Consider the following 13,071-nt stretch of genomic DNA (forward strand, 5'->3'; position numbering starts at 1 on the left):
TTCCTCGTAGCACTGTGGATGATTATTCACCTCACCAAAAGGTAAGAAGCGGGAAAATCCCGAACGAACACGAAAGCATCTTATTAGACCGTCTAAACCTGAGCAGTAGAAGCGTTCTGTGATGTTCTTTATGCCGTGATGCTGTTAAAGTGGATAAAGTGAAATGATAGCGTTGTTCAGGAGCCAAGACAAGAGAATATATTTTATTTTAGCTGTATGAACAAAGGTTGCCCAGGGATTCTCTGGATAGTTACGGATTACTCGCTACCTAAAATGGTTCCATTTTAAACCATATATAATGTAAGGATTTACATAGAACCTTTCAAGGTGTATTCCCAAAAGAACAATCTAATAAAGCTTTTGTCACGATCTCGCCGGCAGATGGCGCTGCGGCGTCGACGGGTACGGGCGGCGACAGAGAGCGCACGTGCACAAGATTGAACTGTTTCCTATGGACACGATGACACGACTGCTTGGCATACTTAGACGTATTCACCTAAACATTCATTCAGTTATTCAATTAATACTGTGCGAAGTACAAAGCAACACGAGGGCTTTAAATACCAAACGTAATCAAGCTAGAACACAGACAGCTGGGATCAATAACGACACACCCCCGAACATCAACCAGTGCTTAAACAGGAAGAGAACAAAAACCAAAACAAAGGCACGTGTCCATAGGAAACATTTCAATCTCGTGCACGCACGCTCTCTGCCGCCACAGCGCCATCTGCCGGCGAGATCATAACAGCTTTAAGGGCTCTAGATTCCCCCCATTATAAAACAGTGACTGTGTTCATTAAATCCTGTATTCAGTACTCTCTTTAACAACAACAACAGAAGTTTCCTTGTATTGTTAAGGGTTCTTAGCTTCCTAAAAAGGTTCTAGTCTGGAACTATTTCTGATAGGGGAAACAGCTTGTTATAGGGTTCTACACTGAACCTTTTGTGAGTTTCTATTAAAACCATTTACGGTTCTAGATTGAACCTTTTTAGATTATATTAAGTAAACCATGTATTCAGTACTTTATTAGTAAAAAAGGTTCTTTGTATAGTTCTTAGAGGGTTCTCAGAGTCCTATGTATAAAGGTTCTAGTCTGGAACCATATCTTATAAGGGAAACTCTAAAGGGTTATAGGGTTCTCCATAGAACATTTGATATGTTTCCCCATAAACACAATCCAAAAAATAAAAGATGGATCATGATTGCAGATTCAATATTTAACCTTTTTTGGATAATGTTGATTAAATCCTGTATTCAGTAGACTCTAAGAAAGTAAAAACCTTCTTTGTTAAGGGTTTATTAGAGTCCTCTAAAGATTATAGTATGGAACCATTTCCGATTGGGGATTCTACATAGAACCTTGAGTTTCCCCATATGCACAATCCAAACAAACAAACAAACAAACAAACACACAAGTAAACATTAAGGGTCCTATATTTAAGCTTTTTGGATTGTATTCATTAAAATTCTGTATTCAGTTCTTCAAAAGATTCTTTGTATACTTAAGGGTTCTTTAACTTGATATAAAGGTACTAGTTTATATCAAGTTAAATTTAATTATTTTAACGATCGTCTATTATAGATATCATGACAAATTTTTACGTTTAATTGCTGTTTGAAATTTTTATTTTTAATTGCTGTTTGAAATCTTTAGTCGTCTACCACAACGCGCTCAAAATGCTTCTTAAAGTTTGTGATTGAAATGACCTTTGGTTAAATATTGCTTGATCTATAAATATAGCTCTGAATAAATGTCCTTCATGACACACTTTCTGTCTTTAAAAAAAAAAAAAAATGATGCATAACTTTTTCTAAATAAAGAAAAAAAGAACCAGCCTTCCACTGCTAGCTAGTTCATTTCCAGAACTCACGTATCGGAGTCACGCTTTGTCTGTGGCTATATGTCAAATGGCATTTATTTGAGATACAGTGCACACTGTACGGCGTTAGCGTCATTATGTTATACCTCTAATCCAAAACATTTAAATTATGAATCACAATTGTACATAATGATGAAAACATTTTTCACAGTTATCCATAGCACAAACATATAGTGTAGCAAACTATTAACATTCAATTAAAGGAACATTATTATTATTATTATTATTATTATTATTATTATTATTATTATTATTTAAATGAAGTCTTACAGCCATATCATATACATTTCCCTATTTGATTCCTTTTCATCTCCCAGAGATTGAAACATGGGCAGTTTGTGTTTCTGGTTTTCCTTTAGTCGTCACATGGACATGTTTTTCACTGTGCTGCTCTGTTCTCCGTGCCCTTGTAGAACAAAGCTCTTTTCCAGCAGTTGAGTCTGCGGGAGAATGGCGTCCAGCTCCGTGGAGCACACAGTGAGCAGCGAGAAGGTGAGCGAGCCATTTATTCAAAATAGAAGCCACGTGGACGGCCACGTGGAATGCAAAAAAAAACAAAAAAAAAAACCAATATTAGGCAGAACATTAAACGTGTCGAAATTGTTAACAGTGTATCCATATTTTTTGTGTGTTTTCACCTCAGCAAGTAGATTTTAGTTAGACATGCACTCGGTAAGTGGCACCCAGAGTGTGATTTACTACAGTGTGAAAGAAGAAGACACATTGTGTATATATCATTACAACCAAAGAGCATTTATTAAATTTGCAGAAGCCTCACTAGTTTGTCTTTCTGCCAGTTGAAAACAAAATTAGGAGTTAAAATGATGTCTCAGTATCTCAAAATAATCCAATTTATTTTTTAATATGATGACTTGTTACAAGTTTAAACTTGAGATTTGCAGCACATGAAAACCTACGGTGTAGAGCTGAGAGACTGTAAGAAAGCATTAAACATAATGCACAATTATATATATATATATATATATATATATATATATATATATATATATATATATATATATATATATATATATATATATATATATATATATATATATATATATAGCAAGATTTATTTTCAGCTTGACTCTTCTGGGAGAGAAATAATGATTTTTTATTTTTTATTTTTTTTTTACGATCACATTTGACTTTTAGATGGTTAACATAAGTCTATGAAAACATGTTGCCTAAACGTTTTGGCTTCTTCTTTGATGTACAATAACAGTGCTTAATAAGGAGTAGTTAAGTGATTTAAGAAGGAATGTGGACAGGATTCTCCTCGTGGTCACATGACACTATCGGATTTGAATTTTGAACGTGATTTGAGGACGGATTTTTGCATTCACACAGCTCTGGAAATTTGAAATCTGTGTCACGTTTAGGTAGAAAGTAGATATCGGACACTTGTGCTGTGAACGTAGTCTGTGTTTCGCTTGCTTCATTTCCCTGTTATATAGTTATACGCTATTTTTTTCTCACTTGGGGGATATTTATGTATTTAAAGAGTACTGAATGAAATAATTATTCATAAATGCTGGAGGCGATGTTGGATGTTTTATGTATGAGCAGCTAATTAAGGTATGAGGTTGAATCTTGTGTGTGTGTGTGTGTGTGTGTGTGTGTGTGTGTGTGTGTGTGTGTGTGTGGTTAAGGATGTACAGTGCTACAGTATTCTAATTACTCCTTTAACTTTGTTTAGTGCTGCTGCTGATGCAACTAGGACTATTATCTGTAACACCAAATCTCTCTCTCTCTCTCTCTCTCTCTCTCTCTCTCTCTCTCTCTCTCTCTATCGATCTATCTATCTCTATCTCTTTCTCTATCATCTCAGTAATGTGTCATGTGTACGTGAGCTCAGACTCGTATCTGAGCATGAGAGTGAGGACAACAGTAGTGGCTCAGGAGCTCCTGCATACCGTGGCTCAGAGGATGGAGAAACCTGTAGAGGACATGGTGCTGGTGGCCCAGACCTACACCGGAGGTTTGCAGTCCTATACATACACCCCCCCCCCCCCCCCACCACATACACACACACCCACACACACCAAGTATGACTCCTAAAAGTGATTATAAAATCCATAGTTTTGTTTGAAAATCTGATTGGCTGAGCTGCAGTTGAGGCTGTAGTAAAACGCCTCAATATTCACACACACACACACACACACACACACACACACACACACACCACACCCTAATCTTTGTCTTTTATGTCGCTTATTGTTAACAGACTACATTAGATGCAGCAGAAATGTTTACAGCGAACACGGCAATAAAAGTTTTATTGAACCCTGGATTTTTTTGTGCCTAAGAATGGCCTTTCCTGTGATAAAATCACTGTGACACATTTCCTCCCATGGCTTATCGTATTATATTATTATTACTGTATATGCTTTATTTTCAGCATGCATTCATAGTCTCTGTGGCCGATTCTCAAATGGCATTTTACTGGGCACATAGTGCACTACTGGGCTTGTACAATGCCATTGTGTAGCGAGCATATCGCACCCAGAAAAGAACAGGAAGTCATTTGAGAGTTAGATTGTATGTGTCGTCAGGCGTGTAGTTTATTTCTGTGAATGCAAAAAAAGAGTCCAAGACTGTAGCGCGAATCAAGATGCAGGTGGACACATGCAACAACACATATTCATAAACCAAAGCGAAGAAAGGAAATAACATGACATGCAACACGCCGCGGGAAAAAACATGGGAACCGGGAAAATAGTAAACAACCAAAGAGTTTGAACTGAACAAAGAAAAGCAATACACAATACACAAATAAACACAAATTAATCAAAGGAGAAACTAGGATCAGGTGAACACCATCAGGGAAATGATTCTTGACAGATGAACATCAACAAATGTATAAGAAAGAGAACTGAAACATGTTCAATTATGATCATTTTATCATTTTTACCTCCTTTTTTTTCTTTCTTTTTTTTTTTTTTTTAAAAAAAATAGGAGGATTAAGGAGGCAACACAAATTTTGATTTCAATGCTACTGCTAATACTCACTTTGTTTATTAAATTACAGGCCAGTTAATATTTCAAGTCATTCAAATACCAAATATTTTCATTTGGAATTGAAATTTGACAACCCAGATACTGTACACATACTCTCGTGTTTATTGAACGTTATGACTTTCGTGACATTTCCCTTCACTGTGTTTATTTAGAGAAACGTGTCCTTCAGCCTCACGACTGCATTTTCTCCGAGTCTCTGGCTCTTCCTGGGAGACTGATGGCCTGCTGGAGAGACCTGAATGAGATTCTGGTAAGTTTAGTACGTTTAGAGGCACAGTAGCGGATGTCCACGTCCAGGTTAAATCTTAATAAATCTTTTGCCTAATAAATGTCAGTGAGTTACTGTTTATAAGCGTGTAACTGAATGTTTAGGATACTGATCTGTGTCTCTACGTGTACAAGTATTTGGCCGCTGAAATATGTCTCACAGATATTATTAGAAAAATGTCTCATTGCTCTGTGCGCCTGCAGCCTCCCCTAACAGACTGCGTGGAATTGGCACAGCGGCCGTCGCGTCTCCTCGGCATCAACACGTGGGACGTGTCTGTGGCTCTCACCAACCTCGACTGGAGCCTGTTCAACTCTGTACACGAGGTGAGGCTTTCCAGAGGTGAAGGATGAGCGTTCTGACATTGTCACGTCTCAAGCAGAATATACAGATGGGTGACAAATTAATGGAAAAACCAGTGTTTTTAATTTTTTTTAAATTATTATTGTGTAGGGGGCATTTATTTATTTTTACTATCATGATGGGTGTCCACGTGTCCCATTAGAGAGAAGCGTCAATACAAACCTGCACTGCTCTTCTTCTGACTAATCACCTTCATCCTACGATGAAGCATTGCTATCCTGATGGGTGTGGTCTCGTCCGGGACGACTCCTCCCACAACCACAAGGCACAATATTTTAATGAGGATGATAATGATGTAAATCATATGCTATGGCCTTCCCCCTCAGCAGATCTCATCCTAATTGAACACCTATGATAGGTTTTGGACGTGTAGAAGTTTCTCCTTGAATTTTGTTACCCATCTGTAACTGTGATACCTGCATGAAAGGACGTCCACAGGTCGTAGAGGATGTCTAATTCTGATTGTATAGCTGTCAAATTTTGATTTCAAACCCGGATTTCTCGTCTCGTCCTCCGCAGCAAGAGCTGGTGTACTACACGTTCAGTCGACAGGCGAGCAGTGGCCACACGGTGGCGCTGGAGCAGCTCCTGCAGCGCTGTAACGAGGTTCAGCAGTGGGTCATGTCCGAGGTCCTGCTGTGTCCTTCGCTCGGAAAACGAGTCCAGCTGCTCAAGAAGTTTATTAAGATCGCTGCGCAGTAAGAGCCTCATCTTCTTAGTGTAATAATAACATAGCCACGTCTGGTGACCCCCTTATCACAGACTTTAACATCTAGGTTTAGAAATATTAATTTAAATGTATGTACAATTTGTGTGTTTCCCTTCCACAGCTGTAAAGCACAGAGGAATCTGAACTCCTCCTTTGCCATCATTATGGGCCTAAACACGGCAGCAGTGAGTCGACTCAATCAGACCTGGGAGGTAAAACAACACACACACACACACACACACACACACACACAAAACCCTTAACTAACTCACTATCACAGGGCTATGAACGTTTTACATGCTGTTCCATTTAAACACGGCACAGTCACGCTACAGTCTATATTACAGCTCGTTTCATTTCACATTCCTGCAGAAAGTTCCTGGAAAATTCAAGAAGCTTTTCTCCGAACTCGAGTTATTAACTGTAAGTCAAACACGCCATACCGGCAATATTAACATGCTGTTACATGAACATGTCGACGTGGGCAGATGGTCTTGACTCTGTGTGCTCTGCTACAGGATCCGTCTCTAAACCACAAGGCCTACAGAGACGCCTTCAGGAAGATGAAGCCGCCCAAAATCCCCTTCATGCCTCTGCTGCTTAAAGGTAAGCTCTCTGTCCGCTGTTCTCACCTTTCTACAAATCATTCTTAGTGTGAAAACGTGACCATATCGAATGCTTCAAATGTTGGCATATAATACTTTTTAATAGCTAAGCTTTCCAAAGAAAAATGTTTATGAATTACTCCCTTTTTTTTTCTCTCTCTCTCTCTCTCCAGATATCACTTTTATTCACGAGGGAAACAAAACATTTCATGATAATCTCGTCAACTTCGAGAAGCTGGTGAGTGATTCTAAAAAATAAAAAAAAAAACACCAACAACAACAGTCCAGTTTTACAGCCATGGTCATAACCAAAAGGTTTTAAAACCATTTTCATATTTTTCACACACAAAAAAAACAGGCTTTTAATAAAGCAGTAAAGAGACAGCTTTATTTTTATACAGACATAAATGTCAGTGGAATAACATCGGTGTGCCAGTTATTCCCCTCTTCCTGTTGTTGTTTATTTTTATGGCTAGAATAAAGGCGCAGGAGTGGGCGGAGCAGCACATTAGGGGTGTGACACTTAAGTTCTTGGATTTTAAAATCTCAGTTTGGTTAAAAAAAATCATGTTATCGCATCTCAACTTCTCCTTTTAGCACAGGTCGCCGTTCAAAGCTGCATTTTCCTGCAGCCTTAAAGCCCAGCTTTGTGGAATTACACTATTAACATCACCTAACATAAATATCAACGCGTATTAAAATACTAAATACATCGACCTAAAGCATTTTTTTTACAGTTGAAATTGTATTACAGTTGTTATTTATTACAATTTGAACATTTTCTTACATTTTCCCCAGAAAGAAAGGCGTCCTAATGGTCCATCAAATCCGTAAAGTCCCCATGACGTCAAAATAGAAGTTTTGTTGCTTTTATTATGAATACGTTCTTTCATACTTAAGGTTATCTATAAGCTAGAGTGCTCCGAAACAATGAGAAAATTTGCATTTAGAAGAGGCATTTAAAATGTACAGTCTCTCTACCACCGATACGGATGAACAGTTTTGATGACATCATTCTGCACTTCAGCTTCTCATCAGATTTCCTCTCCAACCAAATGCTCTCTAGAATCTGAAGTGTCCCGCCCCCAACATTATACAAATCCATGGTACAAACTGTCAAGTATGGCTTAGCCCAGACCGTGGGGTAAGCTAAATGCTATTTAAAAAGGTGGATGAGCCATCGATAAGCCCCGCCCTGACTTCCTGTTTCAGTGTAAATTAAGACAAGACATCAAAAATTTGCTGTGTGTTTCAGAGCACTTCATGGGGACTTTAAATGTTTGTATTTAAGGAATTGTTTAGCTTGTACTGGGACTCTAAATGAGTGCACACGTCTCATCTGTTCAGTCTGTGGGTCCAGCAGAAACAAATCACATGACCTCACATGAAACTCATTTATAGTCTCATATGAGTCTCATTTATAGCCATAAACTAATCCATCCATCCATCCATCCATCCATCTTCTATACCGCTTAATCCTTTTCAGGGTCACGGGGAATCCTGGAGCCTATCCCAGGGAGCATCGGGCACAAGGGGGGGTACACCCTGGACAGGGTGCCAATCCACCCATAAACTAATCACTAATATATTTAAGCATTAAACCAGTGACCATTGTCGTCATTCAGTGATGTTCGTTGCTTATACAAACATTTTGTAAGCAAGGCATTTTATGTAATTGGGCTGTCACAAATCTTCGTCGTATACCCTAGTCTAGTCTAATGATGATGAAAATAGGGCTCTAAGATCCTTTTTTAGCAAGCACACTCTTTATGGAACGACAGCGCTTGACTGATAGCTTGCTATAATTGGAGCAAATGGAACACAATTTCTTGTTGTGTGTGTGTGTATGTGTCTCATTTTCTTTTTCTCTCCTGCAGCACATGATTGCAGACACCGTCCGTCACATACGCCACTGTCAGACCGAACAAACCGGTGAGTCTCCTACTTTTGGGCAAAATAGCTTCGATCAACTGTAAACAGCATTCTTTGCTTCTTTACCATTTTGAAACTACTGAGGGAATGTTATTAGCCTTTTAGCTGCAGTCGGGGACAACGGTGCACGAGTCTACTGTATTAGAGGAAAACTCAGTGTTTATTCAACCTAACCTCTGTCTACTGTATCTATAGTGTACTGACAGCTCCAGTATTGTTGGCACCCTTGGTAAAGATGGGTAGAGCAAAAGCTTAGGAAAAATGTCTTCTCTGGAAGAAAAAAATAGAAAAACCTAACCTTTAATTGACGCTTAATTGATGAGGTTTTTTTTTTTTTTTTCACAACCTATTTTGAACATTTTTACCAAGGGTGCCAATAATTCTGGAGTTGACAGTACACTATAGATACAGTAGATAGAGGTCCGGTTGAAAAACACTGAGTTTTCCTTTAATACGGTTCCCTGTATTGAAGAAAATCGTTTTACTCCAAAAAGTGTAAGGCCAGTTGTTGGGGCACTGAATGTCTAAAGAATTTGTAGCTACTTGTTGGTTGCAGCTACAGACTGATTTGTACTAACAGCTCAAAGTAAATACACAGTATATTTGATAACCAGGGTCAACACTAACGGTGTCCGTTTCTGGCTGTTCCCAGGAAGCGAAGTTGCCCCGAGCGATAGCGTGGACATGAGATCCAGCGTGCACTACCTTCATATTATTGACAATCAGCAGACTCTGTTCGAGCTCTCGCACAGACTGGAGCCCAGAGCGTAACACCTCCACCTGCTGGATGCTCACTAGAAACGCAACAGCATCTCCCTACTCCTGCTCACCGTGACACGTGTGCTGTGTCTTTCTTTCGTCTTTGTAAGCAGGTTCTCACAGAGGGATCGCGTCAGATTCCTCAGCACTGACTGAACAAACCGTCTCGTTTTTGGTGGCATGCACTCGTTTGACCACTAGATGGAGAGGTTGAGCCCCTTCATGAATAAATACCAGTATGATCCTGTGGTGTTTATAATGCTTTTATTGTCTCTGCTGAGTCAATATTCACTAGTCGATGTGTGGACGAGCCAGATGACACGACGTCAGACGTATGAAGATTTTTGAAGTTGCTACTTTTTTTCAATGTTCTATAGCACGTCTTTTTTCCTAGAGCTCCACGCTGGAGCATACTGTGCTGTTATTTTATGTATGTTTCAACTATATTACAGTCGAGAAGTAATATCGGGACACGACCCAGGCGTCACGGCAGTTTTCAGGGACTGATGCCTGAGATCCAGGCCACGTGTGACAAAAGCAGGACAGAGACGGTAATGTGCTACGTCTGGACCCAGAGATGTCAAAACCATGGTTAATACAGACTTTGTAATTATAAATATCGTCAGTCGTTGTGATATATTTGTTTGAATCTTTCCAGTGGAAGTGGTTTTAGCCCAACTTCCGTAACACAGTATTATTATCGGATACATGGTTCTTTTTCTTCTGTGCAATGCTCCAGACTCCTGAGTGCAGTGTTCGTTTCTCGCTTCACATGAGCCATCAGGTTTACTTTCTCTGATGCCACATTCGACCGAATCGATTTAAGCAGGAGGCTATTTACATTTCATTTATTATTATTATTTGTATTTTTTTTTTTTTTGCATGCGTGCACAAAATGTAATTGCACTTATTATATCTTTGTTTATGCAGTAATGTGTAATATTGTATATAAGTTTATAAATGTACAAGTTTATCGTGAGGCATCTGCTTACATATTCGATTTCTGTGCCAAATATTATATTGGGAGAGTGATTTAATATTTAATATTAAAACTTGTGAAACTTTAGCCTTATGTGCAGCTATTAGATTTTGCAAAAAACATACAAACAAACAAAAAAATTAAAAATGCCCAGACGTTCATTTATTTTTGGGTTATACAAATATGAAATACCTTTTTGCTCTATGGGGAGTCCATTTGTCTCATTTTTAGCGCCCTCTGCTGGCTGGACTCTGATAATATTTCAATTCAACACTGACACTCTTTTGAAAGGAGTATGATTAAAAATAAATAAATAAATAAATAAAAAGAAAGAAAGCCATGAATCTTTTTGCAGTATTTTTGGCTCAAATAAACACTGCACATTTCTTACTGACATTTTTATGCCATTAGAGGACTGAGGCATTCATAATTATTTATTATTTCATTTTGTTATTTATGTTTCACGAAGGATGATAACAGTGCAGAATATCATTTCTATAAATCTCCTGATATATATAAATATAAAAATAAAACTATACTGTAATATTTTAATATGGTAAACTGTATGTTTGGGTTTTTTTTCAGTAACCTTAAAAGATTAAAAGGTTAAAAGAGGTGACTTGACTCAAGTGTTAGGGGGAAAAACCTGTTTTAGAGGCTTATTGTATTTTGTTGCTGTTGAAATTTTTTCACACCATGTCAGCTGGTTTGCATGTGGTAACCACACCAAAACACACGAAGACGAAAACCGCAATCATAAATATAAATAGATATGCTCTGTATTATTTATGTATCAAAAAGGCAAAGCAATATGGTTACCTTTTGTGTGTTTTCCTTCCGTTGCTATAGAAACCACAAACACCTTTTCTATAATATGCATTTTTACAGCAAATGAGTGAATAAAACATTTATGTAATATTACTCCGTGTCTTTTTCCGATTTATGATGTGTATATTCAGCAACATTTTTGGTCTGTAAGAATTATTGGCACCCTTCATCAAAATAAGGCAATAAAGTGACGGATCGAATGTTTGAAAATAATTTTTCAAACACAAAACATTTCCAGAAACATCCAGAAAGACCAAAGTCTTAACTCTAGCTCCTAGTTCCTTAAGTTTCCAGTTGTGTTTCCAGTCAAGTTAAATTGAGCCTTTCCTAGTCTTGCAAGCTAATCTAAAACATGAGCAATGTGGTAAGGAAAGGTACAAACAGTAACCCTCTCCCTGCAACTTTATCTTAATCTTCATAATTTTCTAAACAACTACACTACACTGTGATGTTTTTCTCAGAATCTGCTCAGAAAGAGCTTGTTGATGAGCGGAAGTTTTATCTAGTAAAATAGTAGACTGCAGGGCGTCCCAAAAAGTCTTCAATAATAAGGGAAATTAACACTTTCCAGCAAAAATTTTCATACTTATATATATATATATATATATATACACACACACACATATATATATATATTTTTTTTTTTTCAGATAGCATTTAAGAACGCCTTTGACAAAAGAAGAACGTATTGAGATCATTCTCATGGTTGGATCGGCAAGCTGTTTGCAAGGTCGCGATGGACTTTAACCAAAAACATGGCAAGCACACAAGAGTAACAAGACAGAAATAATAAAAACCAGATAATTAGCATTCGTTTCATTTCTGTGTTTTTTTTTCTTTAAAAACCCCTCTAATTTATATGTCCTATTCTCCTTACTCTCTTTAGTTTCTGTTCACTACCATTTGATTTTTATCTTTAAACACATAAAAAGCCAGCTGTTTTTGCAAAATAATTGCGATGACAGAAGTTATTATAAAGTCTTACCTTTTGTCTTTCACTTGCTCTTGGGGTTTGTTTTTTTTCTAGCCAAAGATAAATATGATGTGATCTGTGTTCTTGCTTGTCATGAACAGCACCAGTGTTAAAAATGAAGAAAAAAAAAAAAACAACCTCCTTTAGTCTTTCACCCGCTCTAATAATATTTGTAGCTGAGGTCGTTAATTCATTATTCTGCTAACAAGGTTCGAATCAATTAGACAAAGGTTAATTAATTCCCAGTTTCTCTCTTAATGCATGCTCAGCTCTTGGTTTAAAAAAAATATGATGATGTCTAGTGGAATCTCACCTCATTTCTATCATACAGAGCAAGAATGACTACTCTGTTTATTTTATAGTCAGCAGGATGACATTGCCAGAGCTAATCCAATGTATATGTAATATTAGTGCACGTGATATATGTTGTACACATCCATGTGAGACAAAATAGAGAAATTCAGTGATTTTAGAAATTGATGTAATCACTCACTGCAAACAATCGAAGCTGATTTGATCAACAAATTCAAACAAATTTGAATGAAATATGGCGGTTGGATTTTATTCTTCTTTTATGAATGTTACAAGGGACAGGTACCATCACTAGCCCTTTTTGCTGTTAACTTTTTCGTTTGTATTGCTTTGAATTTGTAAACGTGAAACCACAAAATGATCACTATTCAGGAGATTACTTCTCACAGTGCACCTGAGCCAAATCTAAATAAGCTTAGGAATACTTACTTTATTGGC

At 37.6% G+C, this 13,071-nt stretch overlaps 1 protein-coding gene across 3 annotated transcripts in view; it reads left to right on the plus strand.

Annotated features, from left to right (window-relative positions):
• Window positions 1-10,857, plus strand: part of rapgef5a (Rap guanine nucleotide exchange factor (GEF) 5a) — an 81,884-nt gene extending 71,027 nt beyond the window's left edge. For all 3 annotated transcript variants that reach the window (XM_017454742.3, XM_053675286.1, XM_053675287.1), the window contains 12 exons: window positions 11-41; window positions 2,298-2,376; window positions 3,716-3,865; window positions 5,058-5,155; window positions 5,377-5,499; window positions 6,056-6,234; window positions 6,367-6,457; window positions 6,618-6,668; window positions 6,764-6,851; window positions 7,024-7,088; window positions 8,728-8,782; window positions 9,435-10,857. In XM_017454742.3, the coding sequence (XP_017310231.1) occupies window positions 11-41; window positions 2,298-2,376; window positions 3,716-3,865; window positions 5,058-5,155; window positions 5,377-5,499; window positions 6,056-6,234; window positions 6,367-6,457; window positions 6,618-6,668; window positions 6,764-6,851; window positions 7,024-7,088; window positions 8,728-8,782; window positions 9,435-9,553 (1,129 nt within the window). In that variant the 3' untranslated portion in view covers window positions 9,554-10,857. The remainder of the gene's footprint in view (window positions 1-10; window positions 42-2,297; window positions 2,377-3,715; window positions 3,866-5,057; window positions 5,156-5,376; window positions 5,500-6,055; window positions 6,235-6,366; window positions 6,458-6,617; window positions 6,669-6,763; window positions 6,852-7,023; window positions 7,089-8,727; window positions 8,783-9,434) is intronic.
• The last annotated feature ends 2,214 nt before the right edge of the window (window positions 10,858-13,071 follow it).

Source organism: Ictalurus punctatus, chromosome 24, assembly GCF_001660625.3.
Source record: "Ictalurus punctatus breed USDA103 chromosome 24, Coco_2.0, whole genome shotgun sequence".
Taxonomy (NCBI): domain Eukaryota; kingdom Metazoa; phylum Chordata; class Actinopteri; order Siluriformes; family Ictaluridae; genus Ictalurus; species Ictalurus punctatus.